Source organism: Tupaia chinensis, unplaced genomic scaffold, assembly GCF_000334495.1.
Source record: "Tupaia chinensis unplaced genomic scaffold, TupChi_1.0 Scaffold000187_1, whole genome shotgun sequence".
NCBI lineage: Eukaryota > Metazoa > Chordata > Mammalia > Scandentia > Tupaiidae > Tupaia > Tupaia belangeri.
Window position 1 is genome coordinate 2,111,795 of NW_006159662.1, and position 17,817 is coordinate 2,129,611.

The following is a 17,817-nucleotide window of genomic DNA, read 5'->3' on the forward strand; positions in this document are numbered from 1 at the left end:
CCTCGGAATGAGAGAGAATGTTTGTTAAATGTACCTCAGATAAGGGACTGATAACCAGAATATATAGGGAACTCAAGCAGCTTACCTGGAAGAAAATGATTAACCCAATTTAAAGATGGGAAAATGAGTTGAATAAACAACTCTCTAAGGAAGACATATGAACAGCCAAAAAGCACATGAGGAAATGCTCAACATCCCTCACCATAAGGGAGATGCAGATTCAAACCACAGTGAGATATCACCTAACCCTTGTCAGAACGGCTACAATTAAAAATACAAAAAGTGTTAAGTGTTGGCAGGGTTGTGGTGAAAGGAGAACTCTCCTACACTGTTGGTGGGAATGTAAATTTGTCCAGCTACTGTGGAAAACAATATGGAGGTTCCTCAAAGATCTACAAATGGAACTACCATTTGATGCAACAATTCTACTTCTGGGTATCTACCCAAAGGACAGGAGAATGCTTGGTTGGAAAATGGCTTGCACATCAATGTTTATTACAGCATTATTCATAATTGCTAAGACATGGAACCACCCAAATGTATACAAACAGATGAACGGATTGAAAAAGTATGACACATATACTTGATGGAATACTATTTAGTCACAAAAAAAAAAAAAAAAAAAAAAAAACACCCCTGGTATTTGATAGAAAGTGGTTGAATATGGAAGATCTATTGCTGAGTAAAGCAAGCCAGGCTATGAAGGAAAGATATTATATGTATCCACTTAATAGATACCAACTATCCACACTCTATGGCAGAGACTGAAATATTGGAGGGCATAAAAGCAGTAAAAATAGTTACAGATGCTGAAGACAGTGTGGAATGGTGGGAGGGGGGTAGGGAAAAATATAGAGAAGAATAGCACAAGAACCAATAGAGAGGCATGACATTTGTGGGACACACAAATGGTTTATTACCTGTTGATGAAAACACATATTATGTTCTCAACTAGACTGGTCTGAGAAGTATTTCAATGTTGAGTAAATCCTCTTTACAAGCCAAATGATATATAATGATAGAATGTTTAAAAAATAATAATGAGAATAAATAATAATAATAATCTGAAAAAAATAAAAAGCTATTTGATGATGTGGATAGTAATGTCTTTGTCTTGACTGATATGCATGGTAATTGTACTGGAAAAATAAATGTTATATACTGTAAAGATATATGTGATTAAATGTAATTCAAAAAATTTTTAATGAAAAAAAATTTAATTAAAAAATGTCAAAGACATTTTTCATAAAAATAGGGGGTGAAATCTAAAATTTATATGGCTCCACAAAAGCCCCCAAATAGTCAAAGCAATGTTGAGCAAAAAGAACAAGTAAATTGAGATAAAATATGGCAGCAGTCACTGAAGTCAAAGACATTACTTCTAAAAAATGCCGTTTCCCTTTACCCCATGATAAGCAAGAATTGACAGGATAGAATTCTCAGCACAGTCCTATCCAGTAGGAGTGAACTTAAACACACAAGATGGGAGATGGGCATTAAAAATAGACAGGGAACCAGCAGTTAGCGTAATGGCTATGTCGCTGGACTCCCATGTAGTTGACCGCAGTTCGTGTCCCGGACCCGGTGGCTTAAAACTCACGCCGGGCGCGTGTGTGTGCGTGCCCAAGATCCCGAGAGGAGAATGGAGGAGAAGGGATTGCGGCGTGACCATCCCCCCTGCGGGGTGATTTCTCGCTTTCTGTCTCTATGTCTCTCTCTGTCTGTCTGGCGAGCGCACGCGCCCTACAGTGAAAATCTCTCCAAAAAAAAAAAAAAAATAGAAAGACAAACCCCACCTACCCTGTATCATTACTTTATATTTGCACTAAAGACAACTTCTTTCTACCACTAGTATAGTGTAGTATTCCAACTAGAGCCTGAAAGCTCATACACAGTGTGAAAATGATGTTAACAACTGGATACATCAGAAAAAACTCAATACTTACTTCTTTCTCATGCATTCGAGAGAGTAAATGATCATCGTGAAGACTGCAGGATTTTCTCAGGCTGAATTTGGGAGTCATCTGTTGAATGAGTATGGATTATTTAATATTTTATTGAGCATGGTTTATCACTCCGAAGTAAACTAAACTGCATGAAGCCCACACCAAAATAATATTAACATTGAAGAGAAAAAAAAACGATTTACTTTCTTCCAAATGATAAAAACTATTTTGCTTCATAAAGTTGCCCTGCATTATTTTCCGAAAACAAGGTATTGATTATGTCATTTAAAAATACCTGTCCTTAGAGAAAGTCCAATGGAATTCTTACCTACCAGAGAAACTGGAATAGGCTTCTGTCTCAGATACCGAGGATTTTCTATCTGAAAATGTTTAAATAAAGTAAAAATGTATTAATGTTGGAGTTTTATTTATTACTTGATAAAATATAGAATAAAGCTGTATACAAAAAACATGTTCTATAAGCATTAATATATAGTTCAAATTTTAGAATGGCTGCAGTATAATACATTTTTAGTGGTCCCCTCATGAATAAAATACAAAACATAATCTCCTTTGCATGCATAAGTGTACCTTCATGATCATCTTACTGCCTGAATGCAGTCTCATCTTCCATTACTCTTCACCTCACATTGTATACTCCCAGGATCCCACATGCTTTATATTGCCAGAATACAATAAGTTTTCTTCTACCTCTCTGCCTCTCCCTGTTCACTCCTCCAGGCCCTAGCAGCATGCAACTATTCATTCTTCAAGTCTAAATTTAATCACTGAATTCCCACATATCTGGTATATTAATCCTTAAATTTATCTCCAGGAAAGCAGCAAGAATATGGAATTCCATTGAGACTCCCCCCTATACCTACCTTCTCAGGCTTATCTATTGCCAACATACCCTACATTCCAAGGATCCCAAGCAATTTTTTTGTTGTTGTTGTTTTTAATCCTGAATGCACTGCACTTTCTCTCATATCCGGGTCTTTGCAACCTGTGAAATCATTCTCCCAACTTCATGTGGTTAACTCACTCTTATAGAATTCATTGACCCTCAGGAAACTTAATTCCTATCACTCTCATAGAACCCCGGATGCTTTTATGACCCAGCTTCCATTCCCTAAAGCATGGAGACTCAGAAAACAGAAACCATGACTGCCTAGTTCACCACTCTACCCCTCCAATCTGCCACAGTGTGCAAGAAATATTCATTAAGAGAGAAAGAAGGAAGAACAGAGGAAGGAAGAAAGGAAGGAGCAAACTGTACCTAATTCCACCCTCTCATCGGCTTCAAAAGTGCCCTGTGTCCATAGACCACATGATATTTTAAGTGTGTATCAAGGTCTTCACATGCGTCTTTGAATAGAATAAATACAAAGATGATCTTTATTCAACTTTGTATCCCTGGTATCTAGCACAATATCTAATACATAGTAGTATTTCGACAAATTATTTATTGATTCATTAGTAATATGCTGTATAATAAATTAGCCACAAATATTTCATTCACAAATAAAGTGAAAGAAGCATTAGAAAAATACTGTAAACAGTCATGATTATTTAAAATACCTTGACAAAATGGAAACAAAGACATCCTTCAATTGATAAGGGAAATGACCGAAAAAACTATAATGAGCATCACTAATGGCATCAGGGTCAAGAAGATCTCTTAAAATAAGAAACAAACAAAAAACAAAAAAACAAATGAGAGAGAAATGAATAAAGTCAGTCACTTTATGTAAAAACTTCTTTCCAAAAAGAGATCATAAAGAAAGTGAAGAGACAAGTGATGAATGGGGAGATGGTCCAATAGATGATGTAGCTCCAAAATGTATAAAGAATGCTTCTAAAAGACAATGAAAAAGAAACACTGGGACCGCAGATGGTGTAAGCTACGTTGCTGGACTCCCACATAGTTGACTGCAATTTGAGCGTTCTGAACCAACAGCTTACCACACATGTGGTAGGGAGGGGACTGGGTCGGGCAGCAGGTGGTACGGTGGTTAATGGCGCTGGACTCCCACATGGCTGACCGTGGTTTGGGTCCCAGACCTGATGGCTTGCTTTCTCACTTTCTCTCTCTCCCCGTCCCCCATTCCTCTCTAGTTAAATTAAAATAAATAAAATAACTATTTACAAGAAGAAGAAGAAGAAGAAGAAGAAGAAGAAGAAGAAGAAGAAGAAGAAGAAGAAAGAAAATACACTTAAAAAAAACAAAAAAAAACAAAAAAAAAAAACGCCAGACACATGTTCATGTGTGCCCAAAAGTCTGAGAGAATTAAGAAGGGATTGCAGCATGGCCATCCCCCCAGGGAGTGATTTCTCACTTTCTGTCTCTCTGTCTCTTTCTGTCTCTCTGTTGAGCACATGTGCCGTGCCCTAGAGCAAAAATATCTTTAAAAAAAAAAAAGATACACCCATACCAACTAGATAAAATGGAGAAATTTGCACATTTCACTGATAAAAAAGTATGAATAGCTAATAAGCATATGAAAATATGCTCAATCTGTTTAGAACTATGGCAATCATAAACTAATACCACAATGAGATGACATTTTATAACTGTATAGATTGTCATACATTAAACATTTAATAATAAAAATATTCAAGATGTGAAGCACTATTATGGGTGTGTGAGTTAATACATTTACTCTGGGAAACATTTATTAAGCAAAGAGAATAAATAATATAATCCACTTAAATATTTAACTAGAGACAGAGGCATATTCTTCAGTAAATAACACAGCACTGCATATACATGGCTCTTTGAAAAACAAAGGCTGCAAATTTCCAGCAGGCAGCAAAGTACATTCAATAAATATTTATTGTCTAAAGGTATATATCTGAAAAACAAGTAATTGTTCTCTATTTTGGGAATGCAGCACAGAAAGTAAGTTCTTCAAACACATACAAATCTGCAAATATATAAAATCCTAATTCATGAAGTAGAGTTGCATATAAGGGAAAAAAATAAAGGAAACAGGAATTCCTGAAGATGTTCAAGCTCTAATTAGGTTTAGAATTTGAAATCAAAAGCCAAAAAACCATCTGTGACTTATTTTTATCCAGCTCTACATTTATAAGCAGGGTACAAAATATTGGTTTTGCTAATTACAATGTAGCATTTCAACTATGCAGAAGTAATTCCTATTCCATCCCCTTCATCTTTAAAAGTCATTAAGTAAGAAAGTTAAGAACTCATCCTATTATCATGAACTGTCTTTCTCAAGTTGACCAAAAAAAAAAAAAAAATAGAAAATGTCTATTCTAATTTTTAAAAGCAACAATGAACACTGGAAATAAGCACCAATATTCTATTGTTGTTACTCATTTATAATACATTGAGTTGTCTTCTAACCACTTTTAATAAGCAATGGGAATTATTCATAGTAAAGCATGTTTTTGAGTCTATTTAGGGGAAATAAGCAATCTATTTTCTGATGTTGTAACAGCAGCCAGATGTGCTTTGAAGTAGAATGTTCTCACTTTGTAATCCACAAGTAACATAGACTTGAAGCAATCTGTAAACAGACTTAACATTTACTTTTTTTAAATGCTCTTTTAGAAAACTTTTTGTTCTCTTGTAATACCTCAAAAAAGCACACCGTTATAAAAATGTCCAAACTGGAAGATAAAACCAACTTATATGGAATACTGTCATCTAAGGAAATGCATAAAAAGCGAAGCTGAAAATAATTAAGTTCCAATAGCATGAGTAAGTCACACATCTGCTCATTTCTTGTTTAAGAAGAAAACACAGTCACGATGATAAAATATATAATAACTTAAGCTAGACACAGTCTCTAATGAAAACTGGCTTTTGATATTTAATTTAATTTTTTGACTTTTTTTTGGGGGGGGGAAGCAGATTTGTTTGGTTACAAAAGGTTTCCTGTCAGTTTGTTCTTTAAAATCATTCAGGATTTGGTCAAACTGACATAAGAAAATATCCCCTCACAAACTAATGTTGATCACTGGAGAAGTTTTATGCTTCCAGAAAAATTAAATGATACTTTATCTGATATATTAACTGCCTTAGAAGGAAAGATATTATCAAGCAATATACTACCAGCAATACAACTAAAATAAATGTTTTTAAAACACAACATCAGTCAGAACTGCCAATACTCTCTCAAGAGCAGAAAATAAATCAGTCAGCAATACCAAATTACACTCCAAAATTATGTTTTAAAGTCAGTATTTTAGAACTTAAAATGTTTTTCCAAAGAAATACTGCTACAAATAGAGACTCATTCATTAGTTTACATTTCAACAAACATTCAATGAGCATAAATAAAATACAAATATAAAAACATAGCCCATTGGCACAAGGAAAAGCAAAAGAGCCAAAGAAACAGAATGGAAACAGACATACTACACCCAGTTTATGAGACAAGTAACACTACAATGTAGCAGAAACAGAATGGTCTTTGGAATAAATGATAGTATCGCCTGGTTGTATATATGGGATGAAAATATGTCTTAATTTCTTATTTTGCAACATATACAAAATCATTCTTAGTCCACTACTGCGCTGCTAACAGAAATACGTGAGACTGGGTGATTTTAAAGAATAAAGGTTCACTTGGCTCCTCATTCTAGTGGCTGGAAGGTCCCAACGCACCAGGCTGTCACCCAGCCAGCTACATCACAACGCGGCTGACAGAAGCAGAGAGGGTGGCAAGAGCATGAAGAGAAAGGGAGAGAGCAAGACCTGGGAGAAGCCATCTTCCTTTTACACCAACCCACCCTTGCCGGAACATAAGCCCTTTTCAAGAAAACTAGAATTCACAAGTATTAATTCATCTATGAGGGCTGTGCCACCATGATTCAATCACCATCCACCACGCCTTAACTATTAAAAGGTCTCAACCCCTCCGAGCATCATTATACTGAGGACCAAATTCTAAAACATGAACTTTTAGAAAACTTGTCATTATCCAAACCAATAAGAGACAGTTTGTTGATCTATCAGAAAAAGTGTAACAATAAGGCTTCTAGAAGAAAACATAGGAAAATATCTTTAGGGCATTAAGATACTCAAAGACTTCTTAAATAGGGCACAATATAGCACTAACCATAAAGAGAAAAAATTATTTCATGGACAGTATTAAAATGTTTAAATTCTATTCATTAAAGACACCAGTTAAGATTAGCCTAGTGATTATGGGAGCCAGATCCCACATAACTGACTGTAGTTCAAGCCCAAGCACGAGAAACTTGAAAAACACACCAGGCATGGGTTTAGATTTGCCCAAAATCCCAGCAGAATTGAGAAACACAAAAGGCATTGCAGCATGACCATGCCCCTCTGGGAGTGCTTTCTCTCTCTCTCACTCTCTCGCTCTCTCTCCGTCAAGCACATGCAACATCTGGAAATTAGAGAGAGAAAAAGAAGAAAAGCAACAAAGAAAAATGTTCACAATGCTGTATTCTAAAAGGACACATGAAAAACAGATAAAAGGCTCCTACATTATAACCAAGAAAAGGCAGACAACCAGACAAAAAAACTGACAAAACTTTAAGTAGGCACTTCATTCTGAGAAGCTATTCAAATTTCTAATAAATATATTAAAAGACACCTAACTTCACTAGTCATCAGAAAAATACACATTTTAAAATTTCAATTTGCCATAAGGTGTGTGTGCTCACAGGGAGGTGGAGGGGAGACAGTCACAAAGTGAGAAAGCATCCCCATGGGGGATGGCCACACTGCAATCCCTTCTCCCCCATCTCTCCCTTTGAGACTTTGGGCACACATGCACATGCGCCAGTGTGTACCTCAAGCTGCCAGAACCAGGGCTTGAATTGCAAAGTCAGCCGTGTGAGACCAAGCTACCCCTACCACCATGCCAGCTGCTGGCCCAGAAAAATAAACATTAAAGCTACAATGCAATGTCACTAATCACTCTCAAGAATGGCTAAAATGTTTAAATTGTAAAAACAAACAACTAAAAAGTAATTAACTGACAATACCAAGTACTGGAGAGGAAGCAGAGCAATCAGAACTGGCACACACTGCTGATGAAAACATAAATTGGCACAACCACTCTGGAAAATTGTTTGGCCTTCTCTGCTGTATCAGATAGCTTTTTGCTGCATAACAAATTGTGCCAAAACTTCATGCCTTAAAACTATAACCATTTTTTTAAACTCACAATTCTATGAGTATGAACTGGACTTACTTGCATATCTGCTACACCAGTGTAAGAACTACCACTGGAGGACTGGTTAGATGAGGTCAATAAGCCCTAAAAGGGAGGTATCCCACATTCCTTACAGGAAAAGCTGTGCAGTAAGAAAAATTTAACTCAGTAGAAGACCAAGAAAAAATTTACTCAGGATCAAGAAAAATTTGATTCAGCTGTCAAGTAGGAAAAGATGAGTGATGACAAAAGTAATTACCAACTATTCTTTGAAATATGTTCCTTGCAATTATTTATATGCCAGCAGATATAGTATATGCCTATAATTGTTAGATCTGCGTATCTATTACGATCTCTTTTCCATACCTAACATTGGGTTTTTTTGTCCTCTCTTATTTCTAGATTACACAGAAGGCAACATAGAGTTTTCCATTGTATTGTTCTTTGCAAAGATTCAGCTTCTGTTTCATTATCAATTCTAATGGTTTGGGAGTGATTTTAATTGTTCCTTTTTTGTCTTTGTCTTGGCTTTCTTTTTAAAGTTTCATTAAATTAAATAAGGGACCTTTGATCCTCAGTATCACTTTGGACACATCACAGAATTTTTTATCAAAGTTCTCCATTATTCATTAAAATCTGCACTCAATTTTAATTACTGCTATTAGACACAGCAATTCAGAAGTGTTTTGTATTTTGTTTTTAATTTCCAGGTGAAAATATGAAGGGGAAAATACATTTTTGCTGTTAACTTCTCGTTTTACTAAAATTGAGTCATTTAATGAGAATTTTTATGCCATAATTAGATCAGTTTTATAAACATCATGACTATGTGAAAAGACTATAAATTTATATCCCATTCTTTTACTTGGTCTCTGTTTCATAACTATACTTTTATTTTTCACTTTTAGGAACTGCCATACCATTTTTAAAATGAAACATTAACCATGGCAATTTCTCTCACCTAAAAATATTTTTTAAAAGGTAACTTAAGGTGAAAAATAACTTTAAAAAGGAAAATATCTACATACAGAAACAAAAAATGTTCGGTGTTCTGATAAGCTTCAGCTCTTCACTCACCTAAGCTACAGGTAAAAATGAAAAATATACTTGCAAGTCAGAGGAGGACAAGCAATTTTCTCTTTTCCCTTAAAATAATAAAACATAAGAGAGTAATATATTCCCTCATGGCTGATTCCTCACTGGAAATAGCAGAGTATACTCACTTTCTAAGTTTTCTGAATTTAAATTCACTCTAGGCCCAGTTGCAGCGTCAGAAGAAGTAGAACACTGCTCTGCAATGCTGGAAGCCATGTGGAAGATGGGGGGTTCAAATCCCAGGTTGACTGAGCGTGTTGGACATGTGCGTGCACCTACCCATAATCCTGGCTGGCTACAAGGCTAGGGACTGGAGGTAGCAGGGGAAATGTGACCCAGTTGAGGGTGCTTTTCCTCTCTCTCCAAATAAAAGAAGCAAACAAACAAACAAACAAAACCTTACTCTATACCTCTGTGAGCTTTACAGATTCATAGAGTAATATACCCAACAAAATATAATCAAAAGTTCCATCAAACCTAAAGATAATTCCCTCGTACTATTTATACCCTTCTAGTCAAATTCTGCCTCAACCCTTAACCTCCAGTAACTAATGATCTGTTTTCCATCCTTATACTTTTGCCATTTCCATAACAACATTTAATGCAATAAGAAAAAATCACAGCCTATTGACTTCTTTCATTCAATATAATGTATTTGACATTCATTTTACTGAGTGATTGGATAGTTGAGTCCTTTTTATCACTGAGAACTATTCCTTGTATGGACACAGAAGTTTGTTTATTCAGTCTCCAGCTGAAAGGCATTTAGTAGTACTTGTACTTTCAGATAATTACCAAAAAAAAGGAGCAGAACACTGTTATAAATACCTGCATAGAGGGTTTTATGAAAAGACAGACTTTCATTTCATTTGAGTAAATATTTAGAAGTGACATTGCTGAGTTATATGATAAATGTATGTTTTATTTAAAAAAAAATACCAACTGTTTTCCAAACTAATATTTTACATTCCCACCAGCAAGAAGTAAAAGTTCAAGTTGCTCCCCAACCTCACTAGCATTTGGTATTATCAGATTTGCATTTGCTTTAACCATTCTAATAGGTGTTTAGTACTATCTCGTTGCAGGATGTTTTACTTCATCTTTTCACTATGCTGTTTTCTTATTGTTGAGCCTTGAGAATTTGTTATATATTCTGGATAAAAATTTGGGGAGATAAGTGCTCTGTAAACATTTCCCCTTATCTCTGGTTCTGGAGTCAAGATCAAACTGGCTTCATAACGTAAGTTGGGAAGTGTTATTCCCCTTGTATCATCTGGAGTAGACTGTCTACAAATGCTATTATTTTGTCCTTTAAATTTGTTGTTAAAACCCAGCTGGGCCTGAAGTTTTCCTTACTGGAAGGTACTATGGCTTGAATGTGTTCCCCCAAAATTCATATACTGAAATCTGATGCGTCACTGTAACAGTGTTGAGAATGAACACAATCTTATTACCGTGTTGAAAGGTGGGTTGGTTGGGAGGTGATTAGGATTAAGGTCATCAAGGTGGGGGCCCCATGACTGAATCCCAGTGGTAGATGTTGAGCCAGTCTTTGAGAATTGCTGTGATCCCGGCAGGATTCTTCTTATCTGTTGCTTTCTCTGGTTCTCTTTGGTGAATTTGCTGGCCTACATCTAGCTTATTGCTGTTAATTAAGAACCACCAGTCTCCTCTTACTTCTTTGCCACCAAAATCTCCACTGTTTTCTAGAGCACCCTTAGGCTTAGACTTCCCCACATGGTTTCCAATATAATCAGTTTATTTCGGAACTCACTGTTTTTTGGAGTACTTCTCTCCCTGTGAAAAATCTCTGAGTCACTACTGTGGCACTGTGCAGAGGCAGTAGCCTCTTGTCTTCTTGACTTGCCTCTCTTGGTGTGGAATCTCTGTCCTTGAACAAGCTGAGATGAGGAAAATCAGAGACACAGTATTTCTCAATCTGTTGCATCTGGGGTTTTCAGCGACTGCCCTAAAGGGCCGAGTAAAGGAAGAAAGTCCTCCCCCAACCACTTAGGTGCATCCATCAGAAATTTAGTCTCTTCAACTCAGACATCAAGAGGATAAGAAATGCAGGCAGCATGCCGCTGTATCCCATGATAGGAAGCTGAGAAAAGAGAGCACCTCATCTTCTTGGCCACACCCACTGGGAATGGAACTTCCATGATTCTGAGCTGGAGAGATAAGGGAAGAGTGAAAGTCATGGCTCAAGTGCCATAGACTCCTGTAGTTGATTTTCTTTAACAATTTGTCTTCATCTGTTCCATTCCCTTAGGACAATTTCCAGACACTTTTAATGGCTGAGGTTTTTGATAGTTTTTACCAATTTTGCTTGTTTGGCTCGAGGGCAGGTCAGTTGAGTCCCGCATGCTGTCATTCTAGAAGCAGAACTCCCCTCTCTTGTAACATAAATATTTCATTCTACAAATTTCCCTTAAGGCCTACTTTAGTTGCATTACCCCAACTTTTGATATGTTGTCATTTAAATTCAGTTAAAAATATTTTCTAATTTCTCTTAAGACCTCTTTTATCCCTTGATTATTCTGAGGTTTGTTGTTTAATTTCCAAATATTTGTGTATTTTCCTAATAATTTCTGTTACTGATCTCTATTTATTTTAAAAAGCATTCAGAGGCCAGCATGGTAGTTAAGGTACTAGCTCAAGTCCAGACCCAATAGCTTGAAAAACATGATGGGTACATGTTTATGAATGCCAAAAATCCCAAGAGGAGAATGAAGGAGAAGGGACTACAGCATGGCCATCCCCCTGGGGGTGATTTCTCATTTTCCTTCTCTCTGTCTTTCTCTCCAGTGATCACACATGTCCTATCACAAATGTCTCAAAAATAAAAGGCATTCATATTTTACCACATAGAAATTATAATATATAAAATAGGTATTTCCAGACATGTTTACATGCTAGAGAAAGACAGAATTTGTTTTATCCAAATTTTTATTTTTTACATAAACAATCTCTGTAACTCTTTTTCATTTAGGTAACTGTCCTAATCACAAAATCTGACACATTTGCTTGTTTGTGGAAAACTACAGACAAAAGTGAAGTCTAAATATCAAAATGTTCAGCTCAATTTCTCAAGATCCCTTCACAGTAAAAAACCAGGCAGGTTTCTAACCTACATGGGAAACCATGAAATTGCCTAAAATAAAACTGTGTAAAATAGCTGACATCATATGCTTACTTCACGTGAACTATCCTGACTAATCTCACCTCTCAGTACATCCTTAATGTAGTATCTCCCTTCTCTATACTATCAGTGAAACTGCAACAGCAACAAAGAAAAAAAAAGAAGAAGGAAAAAAAAAAAGAAGACAAAAAAAGAAAGGATGAAAGAAAGAGGAGGGGGAAAAAGAAAAAAGACAAAAAAAGACAAAGTCTGTATAATTAAAATGTCAAATTAATGATATCAATTTAATTACCACATAACATTAATGGCAACATAGTTTTCAAGAAGCAAACTGGCTATTTACAGTAACTTTTTCTTTTAAGTCATCAATCAATAATGACCATGATATTTAGTGCTATAATTCAAATGCTTCAGACAACAGAAACTGTCATTGTGGCAGCAAACTACTTTTTTCCTATCCATTTCTACAGCTATACAATAGGAAAAAAGATTCAAATACCTGCTTAGTTTGTGTCACGATTGTGATTTTCACTGAATGTTAATGTTACATCCTCCACTTCTAAAAGGAAATTCACATATTCTAGAAACCAGAATAAAAGTACTTACTATGACTTTTTTTCTACTACCTTAAAAGTACAGCATTTTAAAAGGTAAAAGAGGCTACAAATAATCCCTACTTAACATTAAAAAACTCCAATATTCTTTACATAGATCTTAAATTATTAAATTAATTATAAAATAAACAATAGAATCTGTAACTTGAAAAATTCAATAAACCATGATTTTTAAAGTTTTTTAAGAATACTTCACAGTGAGACTAGCAGATGGTGTAATAGTTACGTGGCTAGACTCCCATGTAGTCTACCATGGTCCAAGTTCTAGACCGGGCAGCTTAAAACTCATGCTGGGCGTGTGTGCATGCGTGCCCAAAATCCTGAGAGGAGAATGGAGGAGAAGAAATTGCAGTGTGGCCATCCCCCCCGGGGGTGACTTCTCACCTTCTGTCTCTTTGTCTCTCTCTAGGGAGTACACATGCCCTATAGCAAAAAATCTCTTAAAAAATACTTTGCACTGATATGTGAGAAACTAAATAAAGACAAGATATACCAAACCCTCCATCCATGCATTCATTCAGATTAATTTAGTAGGTCATCAGGAAAGTCATGACAAATTTTTCTATGTTTTTCTATGCAAAAATGTGTCCTGACTTTCCAGACAACCCAATAAAAAGTTACTATCCAGAACACTATAATTCAGCCTGTGACTTAGTCATACATGAAGATATATATAAAAATATCTATAAAGAAAGCATTACAAAAATGTAAAGTTGAAAAGGTTAAAGATTGGGCCCACTCTGTACAGTGGTTAAGAGCAGTGCAAGGGAAACCAGATACTACATGGCCAACTGCAGTTCAAATCCCAGCCCCAGTAGCTTGAAAAGCATGCTGGGCATGTGTGCATGCATGTCCACAATCCTGACAGGAAGGAGGAGTGGAGGAAAAAGGATTGTGGCATCCCGCTAGAGTTGTTTCTCTCTCACACACATGCACACACACACACATACACACACACACACACACACACACACACACACACTAGCAAACATTCCCTTTAAGCAATTTCTTTAAAAAAAATTAGATTAAGAAAAAGAGAGAGAGAGAGAAATGTCACTGCTAATTTTTAAAATAAATCTCTAATGTATATTCCTAAAGATAATATTAACAGGGCCAGCAGGTGGCATGGAGGTTAAGGCTGTTGGACCTCACAGAGCTAACTGCAGGGTTTGAGTACCAGAATGAGCTCACTTACATGCATTCCCAGAATTCTAATGGGAGTAGAAGGGATCACAGGGTGGCCATCCCCCTTGGGGGGCTGATTTCTCATTCCCACCACCCTTCATTTCTCTCCAGGGTGCATATGCACCCTATAGCAAACTAAAAAGTCAAATAATAGTAATATTAACATATTCCTGAGGAAGAGAGGAGAATATGCTTGAGAATAAGATAGTAAAAAAAAAAAAAAAACTAGAAAATTCAAAATCTAGAACATATAGTGCATCAAAATGAAGGTGCCAATAGCAATACCAACATTACTTTTAAAATGTACTCATAGTCTAGAGCATAAAAATTAACTCTAGCTATCAACTGATCATTCAGAAAAAGAAAAAAAAATCACACATTCTCATACTAAACTCAAAGCAAAATCTCAGCTTTCCAATAAACTGAATACTGTATCTAAATTATTCTACTGTAATCAAGAAATATAGTTTGACCTGATTAATGCATACATGTAAATATAATAGAATGCAAGGATTTTATATTCTACAGTGTTAGTGCACTTTTGCATTTTTATTTATTTGTTTTTCCATGAGCAAGACAGTAAGAAAGAGATAGAGACAAGCACTCCCTACTAGATCTTGATGCTGTGATCCACCCCTAACATCAGCCCCTAGATCATGCACATGCGCAGGCCTGGCGTACCCAAGAAGGTCTCTGGACAGACATGGAGCCTTCCAGTGCTGGGTCAGCCTTGAACAGCACTGGATTTTACTGGTGTGCTACCACCCAGCCCCGAACATTAGTACTTTATTTGAAGAAGAAAAATGTGAAACAAAACCCCAAGTAGGTCTAGTTTTAAGGTATTCTTCAAACTATTTCAGATGTTTGATGTTAATTTTATTAATTGAGTGAAAGACTTCATCCTCTAAACAGTTAAATAATCAGGAGAGGTACTCTGCTAAGAAATGTATTGTACATAAGAAGTTTCTCATTGTTAAGGGCAAAGGCAAATCTAGAAGAATAGTGGCAGAATTTTACTTTTCACTTTGATGATCCTCTCTGGCACAAAGAATCTGTCTTCGTAAGGGCTTTCCTGACTTCTCACACTGGTAACAGGACTTCTCTCCAATGGCAATTTCCCCTACACCTTCAAACGCAAAAACGTTTTTTTTCTGATTTATTCTCCTCTCGTCAGTTCTGCTTCTCTCTTCTTTCACTAGCATATTCCCCAAATTAATAGAAGATCCACATTACTTTAATTCCTATCCATGTCTCAACCTTCTAATTGTGCCCTGTGCAGAAGCCAAACATCGCCACTCTCAGCTCTCCACCCTGCCCTCTGTCCTTGCGCTCCCGTGCTCTCGGAAGCCCACAGCTGTTCTGATCTAATGCTGCTGCTGCCATCTCTAGCAGTGTGACTCCAAAATGTGCCTTCAGCCCTTGAATCTCATGAAGCTCTTGGCCTTGAACTCAACAAATCTTACTATCTCTTCTTTAAAACTGTTAAACTTCTACAATGGGTTCCCCTTCCTGATAGAGCCAACTTTACCATTTCTCATAACCAAATATTTAGGTGCGCCACCAACATAGAACCCACTATAAACACCTAAAAGATAGTCGGGCCCCTTTCTCCATTTCTACTCACAATCAATATTACCTTCATTATGTCACTAAATGGATTTCCTACAGTACTGCTTTCATTAAAAATCATTATTGTAGGAAGGTTTGTAGATTTTTTTAAATAATAATCCTTAATATCAGTAAAGAAGTGGGAAATGAACAATTGATACACTGTTGATTGAAGAAAAAGAACAACTGCTATACTGGTATTTGAAGCTTGTACAAACTTTCAGGAAAGCAAGGTATTAAAGATTTAACGTAACCTAAGAAAGCAATCAAATATGTATAACAAGATTTTCGTAAGGAATTTTATTGCACTATTACTTATATTAGCCACAAACGGAGCAACTTTGATCCAAAAACAGCAACATACTTGAATATGTTATAGAATAGCCATCCAAAAGAAAAATGAACACAGCTATTAATAGTCATAATTACAAAATTCTTATAAGCATATAAAATTTTTAATTGCATCTAATAATACTTATGGTATGGCCCCAAGTTTATTTTAATTTTGTTTAATTTTATAAAAACAGAAAAAAGGATGGAAGGATATATAAAACAAAGTGTTAACACATCTCTCAGTATTAAAATTTTGAAACATATTTTATTCCTCTGATTTTATGTACTTTTCAACTTTTCAAATGACAAAGTATTATAAAAAGTATGATAAAAATTATTTTAAACATTTTCATTTCCTCAAAGTATTTAAATGGCTTTTAAATTTTTGGCAACAATGAGTTCAAGGCATTTTCTTCCCTATACATTCCATTTTATATATATAAGAGGTCTTCAAAACGTTTATAGAGAAGCAGAATTCAAACACCAGCTTATTTTGGTACAATAAATTGAAATCCATGCATAGTTTTTTCCTATGTATTTTCCATAAACTTTTTGAAGTATCTAAACATATGTAAAATGGAATATGTAGTGGGAAAAACCTCTACAGCTCAGTTTACCTAAAACTTAAAAGCTGAGCTTTCCAATTTAGCATTCAAATCTACAACACAGTGCAGCCTGACATGCCCACTAATTCTACACTGATGGCGAAGACTCAGTCTTACGCAGCTGTTCACTTATTCACCAAAGCTTTCTTCATGCCCATTTCTGCCTTGAATTCCTATCTCCTCTCCCCTCCTCTCCCACTAAATTCTAATGTCCCTCAGAGTCTTCTGCTCATGAAAACTGTTGTCCCTAACAGCTGCTCATCTATGAAGTCTGAGTTTTTGTAATCCGAATGACTTTGCTATTCCAAGTTCTCCCTTCCCTCCCCTCCACCTCAATCTATTTTCCATATAACTCATTTTGATATTTTAGCATATATTACCTTAAGTTATCATTTAGCTTTATTTGGATATGTGTATCTGTTATTACAACAACAAAGTCAGCGTGTCAAAGACAAGGACTACTCTATGTTTCCTTGGAAAGTTCTTTCTCATTCCTATACTTAAAGACCTTGAGGCCAACAACTGCTAAATGTCTAACATCCAAAATTCACTGAATAGAATTAAATCAGTTCAGATGTTAATCCACATACAATATGCTTCTGTCACATCAATACATATATAAAACAAGTACATTTTTTACCCCAAGATTCCAACTATTAAGGCGTGCTTCAAGGTCACTGTCATCCAGAGAAACAGATTTTTTCGAATGAACTTCCTGAAATACAAAATAGAAAGAGGAAAAGGAAAGGGAGAAAAGAAGGAAGAAAAAATAGAGGAAAGGATGAAGGAAATAGATAAAGAAGGAAAAAGGGAGGGAGGGACAAGAGAGAGAAAGGAAGAAAAAAGAAAGATGAACAAAATACACGTCACTGAGAGCAGTAATGAGCCTTGCGCGCTTGTTTGGGAATGCTATAGTGGCCTCAGAGGGAAAGGATTATGTTACCGCTGAGCCAGAGTTCTCAGTTCTAAGTAATGACTGTTGATTATAGCTGCTTAGGGCTAGGAGATGCTTTAACAATATATTCACACAGTAACCAGATTTCAAGGAAAAAACATCAAAAGAATATTTTAAGAATTAATCCAGACTCTTCTCTTTAAGTTCTTTTAATTGTGGTATACCACAGTAGCTTT

General features: G+C 35.8%; 1 protein-coding gene across 5 annotated transcripts in view; it reads right to left on the reverse strand.

The window, feature by feature from the left end:
* The window catches only part of CEP112 (centrosomal protein 112), a 462,320-nt gene that overhangs the window by 381,300 nt on the left and 63,203 nt on the right, over positions 1 to 17,817 (reverse strand). For all 5 annotated transcript variants that reach the window (XM_027771158.1, XM_027771157.1, XM_027771156.1 and 2 more), the window contains exons 6-8: positions 17,327 to 17,401; positions 2,279 to 2,326; positions 1,947 to 2,024 (exon numbers count right to left, since the gene is read on the reverse strand). In XM_027771158.1, coding sequence (XP_027626959.1) covers positions 1,947 to 2,024; positions 2,279 to 2,326; positions 17,327 to 17,401 — 201 coding nt within the window. The remainder of the gene's footprint in view (positions 1 to 1,946; positions 2,025 to 2,278; positions 2,327 to 17,326; positions 17,402 to 17,817) is intronic.